Source organism: Engystomops pustulosus, chromosome 3 (genome assembly GCF_040894005.1).
Source record: "Engystomops pustulosus chromosome 3, aEngPut4.maternal, whole genome shotgun sequence".
Taxonomy (NCBI): Eukaryota; Metazoa; Chordata; class Amphibia; order Anura; family Leptodactylidae; genus Engystomops; species Engystomops pustulosus.
In genome coordinates, this window is record NC_092413.1 from 141562155 (window position 1) to 141585516 (window position 23362).

General features: G+C 41.5%; 1 protein-coding gene across 1 annotated transcript in view; it reads right to left on the minus strand.

The window, feature by feature from the left end:
* Positions 1–1244: 1244 nt before the first annotated feature.
* Positions 1245–23362, minus strand: part of MYOM2 (myomesin 2) — a 197995-nt gene continuing 175877 nt past the window's right edge. The window contains exon 40 of the mRNA XM_072142322.1: positions 1245–7959. Within this exon, the coding sequence (XP_071998423.1) occupies positions 7955–7959 (5 nt within the window). The 3' untranslated portion in view covers positions 1245–7954. The remainder of the gene's footprint in view (positions 7960–23362) is intronic.

The following is a 23362-nucleotide window of genomic DNA, read 5'->3' on the forward strand; positions in this document are numbered from 1 at the left end:
ACAACACTTTATATGCAAAAGTGGTGCAGTTCTGTGATTAGGAGAAATAGTTTTACACATTTATGGGGGTTGTTTCATCTTTTATCCCTTGTGGCTTACAAAAATTTGGGGTAAAAGTGACTTTTTTGAGAAAATTTTCACCTTTTTTCCCTTTTGGGGCCTAATTGAATCAAACATCTGTTGGGGGAAATACACAAATTACACCTTGCTAAACTCTCCAAGGGGTGTACTTTCCAAAATGGTGTCTCATGTTGGGGCTTTCCTCTGTTTTGGTACCATTATGGCTCTCCAAATGCATCCTGTCACATGAAAACTTTTTCAGCCATATTTGCCCTCCAAAAACGAAACAACACTCTTTCCATTCCAAGTGCCCCCCTGTGTCCGTACAGCAGGGTACAGTGACAAAATGGGTATTGGCATGCTCAGGAGGAATTGCCCTAAACATTGTAAAATGCATTTTCCTTTTTAACCCATTGTGAAGGTGCAAATTTTAGTGTTCAATGAATCTATAGTAAGATAAAATTACATTTCTGTAATTTCACTTTCATTTATCTTTCACCCTCATGAAACGCTCATAGGGTTAACAAAATTCCCAAAGGTTGTTTTGAATATTTTGAGGGGTGTAGTTTCTAAAATGGTGTCATTTGTGGGGGTTTCTTGTCATGTGGGCCTTATAAAGTCACTTCTAACTAAATTGACCCTCCAAAAGTAAGTTTTGATGATTTTCGTGAAAATCTGAAAAATTGCACCTAAAGTTATAAGCCTCCTAACATCCTAAAAAAAGGAAAAGATTTTTGAAAAATGATGCCAAGTTAAAGCAGACATATGGAAAATGTTAGTTATCAAGTTATTTTAGTGATATGACCAACTTTCCAAAAAGTAGAAAATTTTGAATTTGGAAAACATTGTTTTTTTCAAAATTTTTGCCAAATTTCCATTTATTTCATTAATAAATACTAAACATATTGATTAAATTTCTCAACCAACATGAAGTACAATGTGTCACGAAAAAACAGTCTCAAAATCAACTGGATATGTTAAAGTGTTCCAAAGTTATAACCACTTAAATAGACACATGTCAGATTTTAAAAAATGGGCCGTGTCAGGAAGGTGAAAAGTGGCTTCAGCGTTAAGGGGTTAAATAAAGTATCCAATGATGTAACAGAGCTCTATCTCTCTCAAAGTTCCACACAGCAGCATCTCCTAGCAGTGAGACCTGTCAATCATGAACAAAGAGGCAGGGCAATGCAAATAAAATTTAATATGCAGGACTCAATGTAATTGGACTCAATCAGGTGAGTTGCACATCAGTTTACAAACTTATTCTTTTAACATTGCAGCCATGACAATGAAACATTTAGGTATAAAGGCAGTGCTTTTTAATCATAGATTTTAATTAAATATTTCTTTTGGGGGGTTCATTATAATGGCAGATTCTCTGCTGATATACATGTATGTATAGGTCCTCCAGAATTGAAAGCAAGTGGTGCTTTATCGAGATAACTATCTTTCATACACGGTTGTTAAAAAGCACAGAGGACACATATGGAATTCTTCTAGGCAAGCCAGAATGGAGAGATTCCTTGGTATCAGTCATCAGAACAATTACTATGTAATACTGCAATTCCACTCCAGTGAAAATACCAGAAAAAGATGTTTTTGTGCAACAATTTAACACAAACTAAAATGAGATGCCACTGTTGAAACAATACTTTGAGGCCAATGCTTTAGAACCGTGCTGGATCCATGAAAAATGGACCTTAGTTTTATAGACTTCGCAGGAGATGGGATTCCAAGCAGAACAGTAACCTTCATTACAATTCAGTGCCAAAGTTCCATTGGCAAAAAGGGACCTCTCACTATGATGAAAGGAGTCTTTTTTGGCAGAGTAGCAAATCTGTTCTGTAGTACAGTATCTTTGTAATTTACTAGGTAAATTCTGCACAGACATTGAAACAAAAAATGTGGCAAAAGTCAGGAATTGGGATAAAATTGAACTCACTCGGGCTCACTGAACCAGTAGAAGCGCAGGCAGCGCGAAACGATCTGTTGTTCACTGGTGTCTGGCATAATTTTGCTCCCTGTATGGCTTGAATAAAAAAAAAAATATCACACTTTGTGGTGAGTGCACAAGTTTTCTTTTTCTTCTGAAGAGATTGGGATAAAATAGTATACAAAGCCACCTCTTTGATCTACCTGGGTAGAATATTTTTACTTGGCTGTAGCAATGATGTACCCATCAAGTCAGAACATTTTGATTGTCTTTTCCTACTTCTTTAGGTATATTGATATTATTAATATACTTTAAGTGTTGTTTCTGTATACAAAAGACTCTTCTCACAGCTCCTAGAATCTTCGTCAGCAATACAGCAAACTATTATAAATGTGCCTCCCGGTAAATGAAATAAAGAAGATTGATAGGTTGTACAATTGAGAAAGACAAAGTGACTTCATTTCATTGTAGATGCTGTTTAAAATGCTATAGTGTCACATTGCTTTATTATTGATAGCTGCTTTACTAGTAGATTATTCAGTCTAATAGCCCTTTAAAATCAGATCTTATTTACTATAGCTATATGCATTCTGTCACTTGTACACTAAGATACAACGTAGAAAAAAATTCACTGAGATACATACTGAAACTTGATGCCTTCTTTTGATGTTTGCTGCATCTTTGGCCTGTAAATAATCTTTTGCTTCATATTATTTCTTACAGCTTTAAAGGGAACATGTCAACAGATTTTACCCCATTAAACTACTAGCCCTTTCTGGTAGGGTATGAAATGTCCTTTCTAGAACACTTTTATGTGAAATATTTCCTGTTCACCTACAAAATATCTTCTCCAAAGTAAACGTCATATTGTGACGAGAGGAGTCAAGGTTAGAGGCTGCAGGGTGAGACTAATTTAAGATGCCCCTATCTTATGTAATCAAAGGGGAGCAATGGCTATCATAGAAGTTAAGGGCATTAAAGAGTCCTCCAGTGCAGTGTCAGCACCCGTCCAGCAAACCGCGCAACCACAACCCGGCTTGGCGCTAGCTGGCAGACTAGGTAAGTGGTGGCGAACTCACCCTGCGACGTCCCTGCGGGCTAAGGTAACGGGAATACAGGTATAGGTCAGTGTTCACACTGGCGCACAGAGACCAACAAAAGACTGAAAAGGTAACCGGAATACAGGAATTGACCATTGTTCACACTGGCGCACAGAAACCAACACAGGAGTGAACAGGTAAACGAATAGAGGAATAGACCAGTGATAACAGTGGTGAACAGAATACAAACACAGGACTGAGACAGGGACAAAACAACAGATATATACAGGTCTTCAGGCAGATATACACAGGTCAGGTCAAGATACAGGTACAGGCGGGACATACGGAGGTCAGGTCAAGATCAAACGGGTTATATACAGGTCAGGTCAAGATCAAACGGGTAATATACAGGTCAGGTACAGATACAGGCAGGCAACCAGAGACAGGTAAAACTGAACTAGATACACAGGTAAGACAAGACTCAAAATAACCAGCAAGGTATGATGGGAATGGGCAGGTATTTAAGGCCAATCCTGGACACGCCTCCAGCAGCACACTGGGGAAACTGTCCATCAGGCTAGTAACCCTTGCTGGGCAGGACAGAAATGCAAGGAGCAGGGTGTGGCTCAGTTAATCCAAACACAAGCAGTAAGCCACAGTTCACACACAAATAAATGCCATGCATTCCGTCAACTTTAGATAGAGTGACGTTCAGACACGAACGTTACATACAGACACAATGGAATGATGGAAGCACATCCTACCAGGCAATCTGCCAATTAATAATGCTCAGTATACTCAGTTCACCAATACGATATAGAAGCAATCTAGAAAAATTGTGACCAAAACACACAAATAAAACTTTTTTCTATTCAAAACCATTTTAATTTAGTAAGAATTTTCTTCTATCATGTATTTTATTCCATAGGGTCTCAATGTTGACCATCAGTTACGAGTTTTGATCAAAACTCATATCATTAAGCCATGGACATTAAATAACTAATTTCTCAACACAAAAGCTAATACTGGTCAGGTTGAAAGGAAATAATAGAATACTTTAATTTCAACATCATCAGGGATCCTCCAATAATAAATAATTGGTGTTCTCATAAGATGATCCTTAGAGGATTACTCATTGAATTATTGGCAACAAACAAAAATTTAAGACCAAACAAACTGCAAGAAACTACAACTAAAATTAAAAATGTAGAAGACTCCAACTAATCACATTATTCTCCCTAGGCTCTAGAAATATTAAGGAATCCTAGACATCTGTTATACTACTAACTAAATCACAAAAGCAAACAAACCCAAAGAAAATCAAAAAGAAATATGCTTCCTAGCAAAACGCTAAAGGAAAAATGACTTCATATTGTAGGAAATCACAGCAATATGATTGTCAACCCTCAGCCTAATGGAAACTCCATAGCAGAATATTACCAAAACATATACTACAGTATTTACAAAGGAACCTCATCCCACCCCCATATTAATATTAATATTAATGATGAAATCTCCAAATTTGAATTACAGTTTGTCATGAACCAATTAAAACCTAACAAATCCCAGAATGGTCTGACTTCTATATTTTATCACCCCACATACAATATGAAATGCTACAAACAATAATTATAAATAGGGATGAGTGAATCAAACTTTCAGAACCAGTAAAATAAGCCTAATTTTCTAGGGATTCCTTAACCCCTTAACAAGGCCCATTTTTGTTTTTGTGCTTCCATTGTTCTCTCATCACCTTAAAATTGGCACAAATTCATATGGACAGTATTTAGCATTCTACACCATATACTGGGGGAAAAAAAAATTTCTGTGAAATTGGTGAAAAAAATGCTTTTTCTTGTGGTTTTACAACTTTTGCTGTGTGCCCCAAAGGACAGATCTACTTTATTCTTTGGGTTAGTATGACCATGGGGCTACTAAATTTCTATAGGGAGCAACAATCTCATCCAATTAGGTGGCACGCACATGCCGTCAGCTTTTTACTGCCACTAGCATAATCATTGGCACCAATAAAGGCATTAACAGCCACAATTGCTGTTAGCACTGGTCGCGGGTGTTACTGGTGGGTGTTTGCTGCTAAATGCATGGAAAAACCTTAAAGTCCCTCTGCTGCTTTGGTTGTCTTAGCCTCTACTACCACGTCCTCAGTGACAAGGCCACCTGTCAAGCAAAGAGTGGATGTGATACCACCACCACCAAGCCTGTCCACACATCTCAGGGAAGGGTACAGCTCCTAAACAACGGAGATGAAGCATAAGTTTGACCTATCTCACTCTCAAGCGCTGACCCTGGCTACAATAGCTGCAAAATTGTTGCCATTTGATAAAGCTACCATTACAGAAAGCTTTTAAAATGTTATGGCAGTGGTGGTTTCAAAATACTTAATTCCTAGCTGCCACTATCCCCAGCACCAACAGGTTGTGGAGAAAATATGGGACATTGCATCTGTTCAACTGCCCATTGGATTAAAGTAGTGGCGGCTGGGCCCGAACAGAAATCGCTGTGGCACATTTACTTCCACCACTGAGGATTGCAGGACATCCCTCCTTGCCTCTAATTGCCTCCCTCTCAGCACCAATTGGCACCACCAAAGTGCAAGAATATTTAACAGAATATGTGAAATACACTATCTACACTATGTTGTATGAATTTACATTTTGTACCTTAGTCCATTCTATGTAATAAGGAATTTTAAATATTTTTGATAAATATCAGACTTAACCTATAACCATTACGAGCAGGAGTACACAGTCATTTTTTTTTCTAAACTTTGAAAGTAACCTTTATGGTACACATTGGAATGGACCAAGCTAAAGCAAATATAAGGAGGTGGGAGGTTACCTGGGAAATCACAATTGATTCATGTGCAGACATATTACACCACATCATCACAACACACAACTGAAGTCTTAACAATCTGCATCGCTGCTGAAGCGAAAACAATTTTTTGTCTTTTTTTTTCACGTGCAGACCTTAAATAAGTTATTTCTGCTGTCTTATAGAGATACCAGTCACTGTAATGATACCGGGTTCCCAAGGTCCAATACTGAAAATCTTAATACTCCTTACAGCATTGTTAGGTGGATGTATACTAATAAACTTCATACATATAGTATATCAAACGTAAAGTTACATGCTGATAAGTTACAAAATAGAGATATATAAAGACATAGCAACATCCTTGAGTGCAGCAGGTAAATTTAGGTCGTAGATCTTATTATAACTATTTCACAGAAAAGTAATGAAAGGAACTGAACAGCAGGAAAAAAGCTGTAATAAATATATTGATAGTGCTGCATATCCTGAATCATGCAACTCAGAAGAACATTGCCTGGAGGAATAATAGCCATCCGTCACACAATCTTGACTTATCTACACAGGCTTACTAGATAAGTGCTTGGTTTAGGATTGCTTCTATGATAATGCCAAATGTCACTTTCACTGATTAAAATAGTCAGTGATTATTTTTAATTACTTATTAACTCCACATACTTTATGTACATGAGCATCCATTATTGAGGACTGTTGGTTTATTTCTACTTCACCCTTTAAATATTCATAAGTGTACTCAACAAGATTCTGTAATGTATTGAAAGTAGTTTTCCTATCTTCCTTTCATGGCTCATAGTTTCTTTCAAAAATGAACATAGTTGTATAAAGCAGAACTTGGCACAAAAACTGTGCAATCAGTAGGCAGCAGGAAATGCTGCAAAGATTGAAATTAATTTGTGTGACAAACCCCCACTCTCAGGTCACTTCATGGGTACACTAACACTAGAAAACCTCACAGTTTAGTGAATGAAACACTGTCCACATATCCAAGATGGCATCTTTATGCTAAATTCTACTCCTCTAGGGTCCAACACCCATTCAAACCTTCCCTACCACCATCTTCACTGCCCAAATTACAGATAACCCACTTAGCTATAAGATTACTTGAAGTGGTATTTAGGGAATATGAAAATGTATAATAATAATGCTTTAAGTAAATGAATATAACAAAATTAAATGTCAATTATCACAAAATGGAGCTTAAATAATTTGATTTTATCATTCAAAAAATGTTATGGCTTTCTAAAGTATGCAAAGTTATCACCAAGATGGCCACCGCTGGAAACTACAAGTCCCATGATCCGTTAGTTTTCAGTAACTTTTCAGTAACTTCTCCTCCATCTTATGCTCTGCTCCCAGTGATGATAACAGACTGCCCATCTATGTGGCCATAGTAATGATGTGTAACTGCCATCACTGCACATTACCTCACTGATGTCTTCCATCACTTCCTCAGTGGTGATGTCAAAGACAGCATTATTAAGAAACAATATGGCAATAATTAATAGCAATATAAAATTTAGGACATCGGTTTTAATATATATTATCTATTCATAAATGAACTCAATACAATATATGCAGCTTCTCTTTAAAAGCACTTTTTACCAGGTAAATGGTTAGAATTTAACATAAAAGAGAGTAAGCTAGATAGGATATTGAACACCCTGCTGGAGGTGCTGGTAGCTCTGTGGTGTTAATGTTGCTGATGGGTTCCCTTTAATTACATTTTATTTCTTTAAATAAACACTTTCAATTATTTTTATCTTTGTATAGTATTTAGATATTGCTTCATTTAATGATTTGTTAGGTCTGATCCTTTACACTACCAGATATTTTTATCTGCAAGATTCCACTTGTGAACAAGTATATAACTACAGTAAAACTCACTTCAAGTATCAACTTCAAATATTTAACTTAGTCAAATTTATCGCCCATTATAATATATATGTACAGTGTATTTCCATGGTTTTATTTTTACAAAAAATATAAGATGTTAACTTCCTGTGAAAAATATCCATAGTTGTTTTTTCGGCCATTATTGATTATTCTGTCCATTCCAGTTCAATTTAATTTAACCTGAGAAAAAAAGTGAAATAACATTAAATAGGTCAATCAAACAAAAGTGCATTCCTAAACAGGGTGTCTAAGGTCAGTTAAAACAATTGTTATTAAATATTACTCAACAATTTTATAATTGGTAAATTTGTCCATTTCCAATCCAGTTGCACTTCATTTTCTACCTTCTTTCTTGTTTTAAACTCAATAGTTATTCATTTTTTTCTACCTGTTGCTCATTCATACTCATTGGGGCACATTTACTTACCCGGTCCCTGCGCGATCCCCGATCCAGACTGTCCGATGAGGATGAACTTCACCGCAATTCATGAAGATCGTGCAACCGATTTCCTGCATTTGTCACTTCCCCGATCAGGTCCTCTGCAGTTCACCTTCTTCTTCCTGGTGCATGTAAGTACATGGCTTGCGACACTAATTTAAATGTTAAATCCCGCGCAAATCCGTCGGATCGCCCCCGATTTGTATTGCGTAAAAGCCAGGGCGATTGCGTCACAAAACAATTGCATGCGACACAATCCTCGGCGCGATCCCCGAAAAGTTGGGAAAACCGATGAAAATGCGGCCGCAGGACCCTTAATAAATAAGCCCAATTGTCTGGTATTCTGAGGGGGGGGGGTTTAGAGGTAATACCTCTAAAAACAAATAATTTTCGCCTATTTTAGTATTTTTTCCGTAAAGTTGATAAAAGGTAAAAAAATACATTAAAATTGATGTATTAAATGTGAAATTGACAATGAGGATGATAAAAATGACCAATATAAACGTATTAGAGAGGCATTTATGATGACTTGTTTTCTGGTGTACAAGCCATGAAAAAGGCACGGTTTCTGGTGCTTGGCTATTTTTTATCCACCTCTGCTTTCTCCATGTCAAGTTGGTAGGGAGGCGGCATGGACAAGCGAGGGGTGGGCTGGATTGAGACCACCCAGCCTAGTGCATCTGCCTGGCATAGAACTAACTCGGGCATAACAAACGCAAAGAGGCCAGGGTATCGTAGTTTCTCATAGAAATTGTGCCTCGAGTAGAGATGAGCGAGTATACTTGATGTTCGTTCGAGTATTAGCGTACTCGAAGCGCCTCGTTGGCAGATGAGTATCTCGCGGGCTCAAGATCGAGCATTTACTTAACGAAACACAGTGAAGAACAGTGAAAAATACAATGAAAACAGTGAACACAGGATCATTTAAGTGAAGAACACATTGCAGATGTTCGGTACATCTGCTAACTTATCCGAAGACACGCGTTCCGAACAGTGTTCTTCAATAGTATGTGAAGAACAATATGTGTGAAGAACACATTGCAGATGTATGGAAACATATGCAATGTGTTCTTCACACATATTGTTCTTTACATACTATCGTGAAGAACGCCGTTCGGCACGCGTGTCTTCGGATAAGTTAGCAGATGTACCGGACATCTGCACTGTGTTCTTCACTGTGTTCTTTCAGTGAAAACATCTGCAAACATCTGCAATGTGTTCTTCTTTAGTGTTCTTTCAATGTGTTCTTTCAGGGAAAAATGCTCGAGTCTCCCATTGACTTCAATGGGGTTCGTTATTCGATACGAGCACTCGAGCATCGGGAAAAGTTCAACCCGAGTAACGAGCACTCGAGCATTTTAGTGCTCGCTCATCTCTAGCCTCAAGTCATGTAAAATCCCCCCAAAAAACAATTTTAGACCTTTTGACGTAAACTTGCCCAATGGAATTTCAGTGAAATCTGCGTCTTACATGTTTTAGAGCAGGAGAAGCTGAGCAGATTGCATAAAGCTCCCTATCTGCAGGTAGCATGGTATAGCAGGTGGAGCTCAGAAGACAGCACATGAAGTCCTATTTGCAGGAAGCACATTATAGAGCAATCCTTTTCATGATTCTGGTGTTATAATATGTACTTTTCAAATGAATTTCACATTGTGTAGAACAAAAAGAATTACTAATTTCAGTAAAATTTATGTAGATGCAGCTACCAACTCGCATGTGCAAAGTGTTCAAATGTTGACCAAACTAACTACTCTCTGAATTCTGCCTCCATTGTGCCAACATCAAGATTGTGTTAGTTCCAAACATGATTCTGTTAATGCAGTTTGTCTGTCTGACAGAAGCAGTCAAGCATTGTTTCGATGATGCCAGAGTATGCACAATATTGCAAGCACTGTGAAACATTCCAAGTACTAAACTTACAAGTCGCTCTATCAAGGAAACAGCATGAACAAGCTGTTGTTCATGGCGCCAGAACCACTGATGTGAACAAGCCCTTTGAAGGACCAGCTGTGTCCAAAATTCACAATTATTGTACTTTTCCTATTCAAATAATACAGTTTACAAAGACTTCTCACAGCCTGTGTATTAGTGATATCTTTATGGTACAATAGACGTTTGACACTAGATTTTACTTGGTAGAAAAACAAAATTTTTTAATGAATAGGAATTATCTACTCTTACATCTCTGTATTAAGCACACTTTTACTGATTGTAGACTTGGATATTTATATAGAAAATAAATGTATATACACACATGTGAATAGTTTTATAGGCTTTATATCAGAGTTGTCGTTATCGCCCTTATATTGACAATATACCAAAAGGCCAACCTAAGAGGGTACAAAGAAATTGCACAAAACACGAGGCTGTCATCAATAGGTTTAGAGAAAGGAGCTACAATGGGGAAATTTTGGATAAGCAGACACAGATAGATAAGGAGGGACAAAGAAGCAAGAAAGATGGCACAATTAAAGGGAATGATAGAGATCCCGTGTTTGTCACAAATTTTTGTAAGGAGCTTTACAAGTCAAAAAAATCATTGAGAAGCACTGGCACCTTATTTCTAATGATCCTGTTCTGGGGGAAATAGTTGGAGAAAAACCTATGATCATCTTCAAAAAAGCTGCTAATGTAAAGGACATCATTACATCTAGCTATATTAAAGAGAAAAATGGGAATAGCAAATGTGGGTGTTGCAAAAATAGAACTTTGGAAGATAAGGGAGTTGTAAAAGAATATATGGGCAATAGAAAGGATAACATTTATGAAATTAGGGAACATATAAATTGTGATACATGTTCAATAATATTTATGATTATGTGTCCATGTGGTTTGAGATATGTTGGAAGAATGGGGAGAAAATTCAAAGTAAATATAGGGGAACACATTTGGAACATAAGGAAAAGGGTTATGCACCTGGGGGCCAATAATCCAAAGGCAAAATATGTCCTTGGGGGAGTAAATCTGGGAGAGTCCCTTGTTAAGAAGGACCTGGGGGTACTAATAGATCATAAATTGAATAACAGCATGCAATGTCAATCAGCTGCCTCTAAAGCTAGTAGGATCATGTCATGTATCAAAAGTGGAATGGACTCTCGTGATAGGGATGTAATATTACCACTATACAAGGCACTGGTTCGGCCACACCTGGAATATGCTGTCGAGTTCTGGGCACCGGTCCATAAAAAGGATGCCCTGGAGCTGGAGAGGGTTCAACGTAGAGCCACAAAACTGATAAGGGGTATGGAGGGTCTTAGTTATGAGGAAAGATTAAAACAACTAGATTTATTTAGTCTGGAAAAGAGACGACTACGAGGGGACATGATTAATTTATATAAATATATGAATGGTCCATACAAAAAATATGGTGGTAAGTTGTTCCAGATTAAATCAAATCAAAAGATGAGGGGGCACTGTCTCCGTTTGGAGAAACCAAGGTTTAATCACCGGAGGCGACAGGGCTTCTTTACTATGAGAACTGTCAATCTGTGGAATAGCCTGCCTCAGGCGCTGGTCACAGCAGGGACAGCGGAGAGCTTCAAGAAGGGTCTAGATGCCTTTTTACACCTAAATAACATTGATTGTTATGCTATATAGGATTGTTTCCCATAAATCCCTTCCTCATCCAATCCCTACCCTTCCTCGGTTGAACTTGATGGACAAGTGTCTTTTTTCAACCGTATAAACTATGAAACTATGAAACTATAAAAGACTCACAGCTTGTCCACATATTTTAAGATAAAACAAATATATATATTCTCTCTGAGGGTCTTGAGGAAGAATTTTGGAGAGGAGGGAGTTTTGAAGATTTATTATGCCACTGTGCATTAGTAGCACGGCGGCCGCTCTTAGGCGAAATCAAGAGGTGGCACCACATTTTGAAAGCTGATTGGTTGAAAGGAGGGCTTGTCCCCATTGAAGGTCCCTGATTGGTTATTTGAGAATCTAGTCACAGGTGGACCTGAGTGAGAACTGGGAGTGAAAAGAAACAGTGCCGCTCTGATGGCAGTAGTTCAGCTAAGAGCTGAATGGTTGTGTTGTAAGGAGGCCCTTTATTCAGGCCTATGACAGGCTGTTGTACTTTGTATGCATTTCAATATATGAATTTGTGATCACGTTTAATGTATGTTTTCCCTAGGAGTTGGAGATAATAAAACTGCCGCTTATAACGCAGAACCAAAGATCTTTGAGAGTGGTAAAAAAGTGCTGTTTTTATGAAAGCGTTAGTTAGTGTAACCCCGTTCCATTTAGAAGTGATCAAATAGGTTGATCACTTCGATGAATACATCTAATCGAGTACTATGTATAAGATGTTCATTTTATTATTTACAAATAATGTGAAAGAACTATGCATTTGTAGTTTGAGCATGGAATATGACACTATGAATTGTATTTAAATGCCCATATCTATGTCAAACGCTATGCCCAGAAGGAGCCTGGAGAGGGAAAACCTGGGGTCGGATGAGGGATTTGGCGTTTTTAAGGATATAGTCTTGAAAACCTTTAAATAATGGTTTCCTCCCACAGTCCGTTTTAAAGTTTGGAAGGTGGGGTATGCACGGCATAAGTCCTGGAGACAAATGTAAGAAGAGAGTGTAATAGAGTGAACCAGAAGGTCCTGTGAGGAACAGAGATTATGTTTGGGATGGTATTAGCTCCGATGAGTTCAGATGGAGGACACGGGTTGTGGACCACTTTTTAATTCATGGCTAATATTTTAAACTGCATTAATTCTTCAATGGGGTGATTTCTGAGCCAGAAATATAGATATGTGTGTTTTCTGCATAGGAGTGGTATTAAAAGCAGGGGAACATAATGAGCTGCCCTAGGCCAGAGGTGTCAGTGGAGAAGAGTAGGGGTCCCAGGACAGAGTTTTGTAAGATGCCAAAAGGGGGTGGGGTTAAGAGGTTGTGTGAGAATGAAAGACACTGAAAGTCCGGTTGTAAAGGTGTGAGGATATCCATGAAAGTGCCAGATCAGTGATACCGAGGAAACAAATCATCTGCAGCAGGAGAGTATGGTCAATAGAGTCAGAGGCAGAGGACATATCAAGAAGGAAGAGAGCTGAGTAATGGTGTTTTGCCTTGGCAGACAGTAAATCATTGGAGACTTTGGTTAAGGCATTGTCAGTAGAGTAATTGAGTCAAAATGGTAGTTTGTCAAAGAGCAAGTTAGAAGAAAGGTAGGGGGATAGTTCCAGATGGAAATAATGTTACATGATGCAAATGGAAGTTAAATAGGCCTATAGTTCAGAAGAGAAGATACGTCCAGAAATGGATTCTTTTGAATGAGTGTGACAGTTGCATGTTTGAAAGAAGATGGAACAATACCAGGTGATTGGGGAAAGGTTAAAGAGATGTGAGAGCTCAGATGCAAAGTTTGAATGGAAAATGATCTGTATATTTTCTTCAGCAATCAGCAAAAGACAATGGGGCTCAAATGCGACGCAAATTGGACAATCGTCCAAAAGTATCGTCGGACGATGTACTTTCGGTGAATCCAGCGGACAGGTAAGTAAATGTGCCCCAAAACCAAGATTCCCTTGGTAATAATTATTAGAATGCATTAGAATTGAATTACAATATTGTTTAATCTATATATAGCTTGTATACTCTAACAATAACTGAGTTTTCAAGTTACTTTTACCTTTAGTTTAAGACTAAAATATAATATTTAGAACAATACAGAGATTAATTTAAAACCCACAGGACTGACTTGTCTACAAATCAACATAATTACAAGTTAAAATAAAATCAAGATGAAGGTTTCTATCCAGCAGATACTCTCATGTTACCTAAGATTCACTGACGATAAGTAATATGATTTGACATGCAGGCTTTCTCCAGGAGATAAACACATGCCTTAAGCCGTGCATGTTGTATTAATGTGGCAACACTGAAAAATCAACATGTAAAGAAGAGAAAAGACTTCAGAAACATTTCCTACCATTGGGGAGCAATTATGCCAGGCGATGACAACAAATAAAAGTAACATCGGTGTCATCACTCCTTGTTTACTCACAGCATTTTCTCACAGCATACACAGCATAAGGTATGCTACCTAAACAATGGTGACAGAATTTGCAAGTTCTCCTAAAATTGTCCTTCTCAAAAATATTGGGGCTTATTTACTAAGGGTCAGTGGGTCACATTTCCGTTGGACTTCCTCACATTTTTGTGGCTTGTGCAGCTGTGACAGCTATTTAGCAGGAGATTGTGTCACACGCGATCGGATTTTGGCGCAGCTGCGCCGGATTTCATGTGGGCCGTTGGACGATCTGACTAATTCAGACTAAGCGCGGGATTTAACATTCAAATTGTGTCGCAACCAATGCACTTACATGCACCAGGAAGAAGAAGGTGAACTCCGGCGGACCTGAGCAGGGAAGCGACACATGCAGGGCACACGATCTTAGTGAATCGCAGCACAGTGCATTCCGGTCGGACAATGCACTTCGGGTGAACTCTGTCGGCCGGGAAAGAAATGTACCTCTTTGATTCCAATTCTAGTAGACATTTTCACTAAACAAATAATGGGGGAAAATGTCTGATCACTGCTCCAGTTCAACTGATCCATTAGTGATCCTGTGAATTAGGTGGTGGCGAATACTTGTAAAGGACCTAGGTGAGGTCATTCTCCAACAGTAACATAGAAGTCAATACAGTGTGGGTCTAAAATGTGCACCATAAATCCATTCAGATGTGACACATGTTACCTCCTAGTGATTAAGGGGAGGACACCCAGAAATTAGATATTAACCACTTTCATTCAAGTGGGAAAAACTTTTAATAATCATTATTAGAGATGAGCGAACATACTCGTCCGAGCTTGATGCTCGTTCGAGCATTAGCGTACTCGAAACTGCTCGTTGCTCGGACGAATACTTCGCCCGCTCGAGAAAATGGCAGCTCCCGCCGTTTTGCTTTTTGGCGGCCAGAAACAGAGCCAATCACAAGCCAGGAGACTCTGCACTCCACCCAGCATGAAGTGGTGCCCTTACACGTCGATAGCAGTGGTTGGCTGGCCAGATCAGGTGACCCTGGGATAGACTAGCCGCTGCCCGCGCTGCTCGGATCATTCTGTGTCTGGATGCCGCTAGGGAGAGAGCTGCTGCTGGTCAGGGACAGCGTTAGGGTGCTAGTAGATTACTGTTAGGCAGGAGTGATTCTACAAGAACCCAACAGCCCTTCTTAGGGCTACAATAACGTTATACTTTTTTTTTTTTGTTTGCTTGTGGCTGGGCTTGCTGGCACTAGTAGTGCAGCTAGTACCATATTGTGAGGAATTTGCAGGGGGACTTGCTACCGTTGTGTTTAGCTCTTAGTGACACACATATCCACCTCAAACACCAAAGTGGAAAAATTTATTAGGGGTTGGATTTCAATTAGGCACAGTCTGCCATTTCCTTTTTATTTTACGTTTATTTTTTCATAACTCAGCGTCATCTCATCAGTGTGCTTTCATACTTGGCTAGAAAATAGCCAAAGGAGAATCCAAACGGCTTACTTACGCCTACAATAGCGTTATATATATTTTATTTCTGGTTGATCTGCTGGTGGCTGTTCTTGCTGCAGTGCATATACTAGCCAATTGTGAGGAATTTGGAGTGAGACTTGCAACCGCTGTGTTTAGCGCTTAGTGACGCACATATCCATCGCAAAGACCGAAGTGGGATAATTTATTAGGGGTTGGATTTCAATTAGGCACAGTCTGGCAGTTTCTTTTTATTTTACGTTTATTTTTTCATAACTGAGCGTCATCTCATCAGTGTGCTTTCATACTTGGTTAGAAAATAGCCAAAGGAGAATCCAAACGGCTTACTTACGCCTACAATAGCGTTATATATATTTTATTTCTGGTTGATCTGCTGGTGGCTGTCCTTGCTGCAGTGCATATACTAGCCAATTGTGAGGAATTTGGAGTGAGACTTGCGACCGCTGTGTTTAGCGCTTAGTGACGCACATATCCATCGCAAAGACCGAAGTGGGATAATTTAATAGGGGTTGGATTTCAATTAGGCACAGTCTGGCAGTTTCTTTTTATTTTACGTTTATTTTTTCATAACTCAGCGTCATCTCATCAGTGTGCTTTCATACTTGGTTAGAAAATAGCCAAAGGAGAATCCAAACGGCTTACTTACGCCTACAATAGCGTTATATATATTTTATTTCTGGTTGATCTGCTGGTGGCTGTCCTTGCTGCAGTGCATATACTAGCGAATTGTGAGGAATTTGGAGTGAGACTTGCGACCGCTGTGTTTAGCGCTTAGTGACGCACATATCCATCGCAAAGACCGAAGTGGGATAATTTATTAGGGGTTGGATTTCAATTAGGCACAGTCTGGCAGTTTCTTTTTATTTTACGTTTATTTTTTCATAACTCAGCGTCATCTCATCAGTGTGCTTTCATACTTGGTTAGAAAATAGCCAAAGGAGAATCCAAACGGCTTACTTACGCCTACAATAGCGTTATATATATTTTATTTCTGGTTGATCTGCTGGTGGCTGTCCTTGCTGCAGTGCATATACTAGCCAATTGTGAGGAATTTGGAGTGAGACTTGCGACCGCTGTGTTTAGCGCTTAGTGACGCACATATCCATCGCAAAGACCAAAGTGGGAAAATTTATTAGGGGTTGGATTTCAATTAGGCACAGTCTGTCATTTCCTTTTTATTTTATGTTTATATTTTCATAACTCAGCGTCATCTCATCAGTGTGCTTTCATACTTGGCTAGAAAATAGCCAAAGGAGAATCCAAACGGCTTACTTACGCCTACAATAGCGTTATATATATTTTATTTCTGGTTGATCTGCTGGTGGCTGTCCTTGCTGCAGTGCATATACTAGCCAATTGTGAGGAATTTGGAGTGAGACTTGCGACCGCTGTGTTTAGCGCTTAGTGACGCACATATCCATCGCAAAGACCGAAGTGGGATAATTTATTAGGGGTTGGATTTCAATTAGGCACAGTCTGGCAGTTTCTTTTTATTTTACGTTTATTTTTTCATAACTCAGCGTCATCTCATCAGTGTGCTTTCATACTTGGTTAGAAAATAGCCAAAGGAGAATCCAAACGGCTTACTTACGCCTACAATAGCGTTATGTATATTTTATTTCTGGTTGATCTGCTGGTGGCTGTCCTTGCTGCAGTGCATATACTAGCCAATTGTGAGGAATTTGGAGTGAGACTTGCGACCACTGTGTTTAGCGCTTAGTGACGCACATATCCATCGCAAAGACCGAAGTGGGAAAATTTATTAGGGGTTGGATTTCAATTAGGCACAGTCTGTCATTTCCTTTTTATTTTATTTTTTCATAACTCAGCGTCATCTCATCTGGCATAGCAGTGTGCTTTCATACTTGGCTAGAAAATAGCCATAGCATTAGGATAGCATTGTTTGGTTTTAAAAACTAAAAAACACAAAAAAAAAAAACTAAAAAACACAAAAAAACACACAAAAAAAGTTAAAAAAAAAATTAAAGTTATATAACTTTCATTTTCAAAATGTTTAACCCGAGGGCTAGGGGTAGAGGACGAGGACGAGGGCGTGGACGTGGGCGTCCATCTACTGCAGGGGTTAGAGGCCGTGGTCCTGGGTGGGGTGAGACACCACCTGCTGATGAGGGAGCAGGGGAACGCCGCAGAGCTACACTCCCTAGGTTCATCATGTCTCAAGTTACTTGGACTCGTGGTAGAGCACTGTTGAGGCCAGAACAGTGCGAACAGGTGATGTTGTGGATTGCCGACAATGCTTCGAGCAATTTGTCCACCAGTCAGTCTTCCACGCAGTCCACCCATGTCACCGAAATCGGCACTCCTCCAGCTCCTGCACCTCAGCCTCCTCCCCCCCAGTCTGCCCCCTCCCAGGAAAATTTGGCATTTGAACCGGCATACTCTGAGGAACTGTTTTCTGGACCCTTCCCACAGTCACAAACCACTTGTCCGGTTGCTGCTGAGCAATTTTCCGATGCCCAGGTTTTCCACCAGTCGCAGTCTGTGGGTGATGATGACCTTCTTGACGTAGTGGAAGAAGTGTGTAAAGAGGTGTCCGACGATGAGGAGACACGGTTGTCAGACAGTGGTGAAGTTGTTGTCAGGGCAGGAAGTCCGAGGGGGGAGCAGACTGAGGGATCGGAGGATGATGAGGTGACAGACCCAAGCTGGGTTGAGAGGCCGGGTGAACACAGTGCTTCTGAGACGGAGGAGAGTCCTATAGCAGAACAGGTTGGAAGAGGCAGTGGTGGGGCCAGACGGAGAGGCAGGGCCAGAGCAGGTGCATCAGCGCCAAATGTGTCACGTAGTGAAGCTCCCGTGGCGAGGGCTCCCGCGGCGAGGGCTAGATTTCCAGAAGTCTGGAGGTTCTTTAAGGAAACACCGGATGACCGACGGACTGTGGTGTGCAACCTTTGCCAAACCAGGATCAGCAGGGGTTCCACCACTACTAGCTTAACTACCACCAGTATGCGCAGGCATATGAATGCTAAACACCCGAATCAGTGGCACCAAGCCCGTTCACCTCCGGCCGTGCACACCACTGCTCCTTCCCCTGTGTCAGCTGATAGTCAGCCCCCTGCCCAGGACCCTGCCACAAAAACCCCATCGTCGCCTCCACGATCCTCCACAGCATCCACCAGCGTTCAGCTCTCCATACCCCAGACGCTGGAGCGGAAAAGAAAATATAGTGCAACCCACCTGCACGCCCAAGCCCTTAATGTCCACATCTCCAGATTGCTTAGCCTGGAGATGCTGCCCTATAGGCTAGTAGAGACCGAGGCCTTTCGCAACCTCATGGCGGCGGCCGCCCCTCGGTATTCGGTCCCCAGCCGCCACTACTTTTCCCGATGTGCCGTCCCAGCCCTGCACCAGCACGTGTCAGACAACATCATCCGTGCCCTGACCAACGCCGTTTCTGACAAGGTCCACCCGACTACGGACACGTGGACGAGTGCTGCCGGGCAGGGCCACTATATATCGCTGACGGCACATTGGGTTAACTTGGTGGAGGCTGGGACCGAGTCTGACCCTAGGGCTGGTCATATACTGCCAACGCCGAGGATTGCGGGGCCTACCTCGGTCCAGGTCTCAAAGGCCTACTATGCCTCCTCCTCCTCCCACCCCTCCTCCACCTCCTCCTCTGAACTACCATCCGTGGGCATGGCGCCATCAGTCGCTAGCTCTAGGCACAGCAGCAGTGCCATCGCTAAGCGACAGCAGGCGGTGCTCAAACTGCTGAGCCTAGGCGATAAAAGGCACACCGCCCAAGAACTATTACAGGGCATCACGGCGCAGACTGATCTGTGGCTGGCACCGCTGAACCTGAAGCCAGGCATGGTTGTGTGTGACAACGGCCGTAACCTGGTGGCAGCTCTGCAACTCGGCAGACTGACACATGTGCCATGCCTGGCCCATGTGTTAAATCTGATAGTTCAGCGTTTCCTCAAGACATACCCCAATCTGTCAGATTTGCTCACGAAGGTGCGCCGCATCTGTGCGCATTTCAGGAAGTCCAGCACAGATGCTGCCACTCTCAGGGCAGCGCAGCGCCGCCTCCAACTGCCCGCTCACCGACTGTTGTGCGACGTGCCCACGAGGTGGAATTCAACATTAACCATGTTATCCAGAGTTTACCAGCAGCGCAGAGCGATTGTAGACTGCCAGATGTCAACTTGCACCAGAACTCGTAGTCAGGTCAGTCAGCTTCCTCAAGTCTACAATGAGGAGTGGACGTGGATGTCTGATATCTGTCAGGTGCTGAGTAACTTTGAGGAGTCAACACAGATGGTCAGTGGCGATGCCGCCATCATCAGCCTCACCATCCCGCTGCTTGGCCTGTTGAAAAGCTCTCTGATCAGCATGAAGTCGGAAGCTTTGCGCTCGTCACAAGAGACGGGGGAAGAAGATTCCCTTGTTGATAGCCAAAGCACCCTCAGGTCTGTTTCTCAGCGCATATCGGAGGAGGTGGAGGAGGATGAGGAGGAAGAGGAGGAGAATGTTGGCGAGACACAAGAGGGGACCATTGTTGAGTCCTTCACTGTTCAGCGTGTATGGGCAGAAGAAGAGAAATTGGAGGAGTTGGAGGAGGAGGAAATGGACAGTCAGGCCAGTGAGGGGAGTGAATTCTTGCGCGTTGGTACTCTGGCGCATATGGCAGATTTCATGCTAGGCTGCCTATCCCGTGACCCTCGCGTTCAAAGAATTTATTCCAGCACCGATTACTGGGTATTCACTCTCCTGGACCCACGGTACAAGCAAAATCTTTCCACTCTCATCCCTGGAGAGGAAAGGAGTGTGAGAATGCATGAATACCAGCAGGCCCTGGTGCACAAGCTGAAACAGTATTTCCCTTCTGACAGCGCTAGCGGCAGAGTGCGTAGTTCTGCGGGACAAGTAGCGAGGGAGAGTAGGCGAGCAGGCAGCTTGTCCAGCACTGGCAAGGGTACGCTTTACAAGGCTTTTGCCAGCTTTATGTCACCCCAGCAAGACACTGTCACCTGTCCCCAGTCTCGGCAGAGTAGGGCTGATCTTTACAGAAAGATGGTGAGGGAGTACGTAGCTGACCATACCATCGTCCTAAATGATCACACAGCTCCCTACAACTACTGGGTTTCAAAGCTGGACATGTGGCACGGACTGGCGCTGTACGCCTTGGAGGTTCTTGCCTGCCCTGCCGCTAGCGTGTTGTCCGAGCGGGTTTTCAGTGCAGCTGGTGGCATCATCACCGATAAGCGTACACGCCTGTCGACTGACAGCGCTGACAGGCTGACGCTTATTAAGATGAATAAAGCCTGGATTTCTCATAATTTCCAATCTCCACCAGGTGAAGGAAGCTCAACCTGAATAATTTATGCACTCCTCCTCCTCATTTTCCTCCTTCTCCTCCTCTTTGTACACTAAAGCAGAGGAAACTGGCTATTTTTTGACAGGGCCCACTGGCTCTAGCTATAGTACTCTATGCATTTAATTTTTCTGGAGGGCCACCTACCCGGTCCTCTGTTTTAAACAATTTTTGGGACTGCCACATACAGGCACTCAATCTATTCAATTTTTCTGGAGGGCCACCTACCTGCTCCTCTGGTTTGAAAACTTTTTTGGACTGCCACATACAGGCACTCAATCTATTTCATTTTTCTGGAGGGCCACCTACCTGCTCCTCTGGTTTGAAAACTTTTTTGGACTGCCACATACAGGCACTATGCAAATTAAATTGTCTCCATAGCAGCCTCCACACGTTGTCTCCATTGCTACCTCCAAAAGTCGTCCATATAGCTGCCTCCATACATCGTCCCCTTATCAAACGAGGTGTGTCAGGCAGAAATTTGGGTTGTTTTCATGTATTCCACATCAAAGTTGTTAACTTTGTCGCCACCCTGCTGTGTTATCCACAAAATATACTGGCAAACTTTTATGATTAACCGATATTATTTCAGCGCTTCTTGCGCATCTGTTTACATTCCCCTCACCCGCCATATCCCAAACTTATAAGAACGCTACTACACTTGATCTTATAGAAAAGGTTCTTAGAAGTGCTGTTTGGGGAGTAGCCTAGAGACAGGGGCTTGGATTGGCGAAAGCTCGCCTGGCAGCGGAGCGCCAGCACCATCCCAAGATCCAACTAACATAGTTTTAACTGCAGCACCTCTAATCTACTACTAGTTCACTGCCTCCATACATGGTCCCCTTATCAAACGAGCTGTGTCAGGCAGAATTTTCAGGTGTTTCACCACATACATAGTGGAACTCGGCGCGTCTGTCGCCGCCATGCTGGAGACCTGCAGTTGCAATCATAGAAGCGCAATATGGATGCCCCATACTGTCGCTCTTAATCATGGAAGTCCTCTCCATGGCTGCCTCCAAATGTCGTCCCCTTATCAAACGAGCTGTGTCAGGCTAATTTTTCGGGTGTTTCACCAGATACGTTATGGAACTTGGTCACTATGTCGCCACCATGCTGTGTTATCGACTAAATATACCGTCAACCTTTTGTTCACAGAGGAAATAATTTCAGCGCTTCTTGCTCACCTCCTTTGGTTCCTCTCTGCCACCCATTGGTTTGAAGCCTGAGTCCATTTAGGGTATGTCGCCATGAGACTCTCTAGCCTGCCACTGCTGCCGCTGCCTCTGCATGCCGTCCCCTATAGTGTCAGGGTCAATTATTGGATGTTTTAGATGCTATCTAGCTTCATTCTGTCACTCTGTCATGGCCATGCTGTTGCCCATAATTTTGGCATAATGGTGCGTTTAAGCAGCCTCAGAGGCATCCATGCATGCTGCCCCTGCTGTTTCCTGTCCATTTCCGTGGTGTTTCCATCCTTTTCTGAGGTTTCCAGGTGTTTGGCCAAGCTTCCCTGTGCAGAGCCTTGGTCCCCTTGAAAAATGCTCGAGTCTCCCATTGACTTCAATGGGGCTCGTTATTCGAGACGAGCACTCGAGCATCGGGAAAAGTTTGTCTCGAATAACGAGTACCCGAGCATTTTAGTGCTCGCTCATCTCTAATCATTATCACTTTTATTATTTTATTAAAGGCTCCAATCTGTAGCAAATGAAACTTTCATAGTAGTCTGTATTTTGTATGAGGAAACTGTACAATGTATATTTGTTTTTAAAAATAATTTGTTTTCGTGACTCTCTAGGTCTCAGAATAAAAACCACATACATAGTTAAAAGGGTTTTCTCAGGCACCTGGGCATCAAAGTGGTGGGTCTCTCATGTGAATACTCTGCTATATGCTGGAACAGAAAAATACTCTGTAGACTTGCACAACCATTCTGAACATGAAAAGCATTTAGTAGCCACAATATATTGCTAAATGTAAAACTTTGAAAGAGATTTTATTCTAAGATATGTACGGTTAAATGCCATCCTTCATAAAAACTTCTCAAACAGAAATTACCGTACTGCTTTTAATTAGACAATTAGTCAGACCAAATTTTTTTTCCCTTCTCGTCTAATGCTTGTTTATACAGGGTATAACAAAAAGGTAGGGATAGTGGAATAGCTTGAGAAATACACATCGGATCAAAGAACTAAAAACATTTATGTCAAATATTTTTCAAAAATGTATCCAATAATAGCAAATCGGGGGCAACCTTAAAATCTTAAATGGGAACCTACATGTTGATTGCTGATCTGTATTCCCCAGGAAAA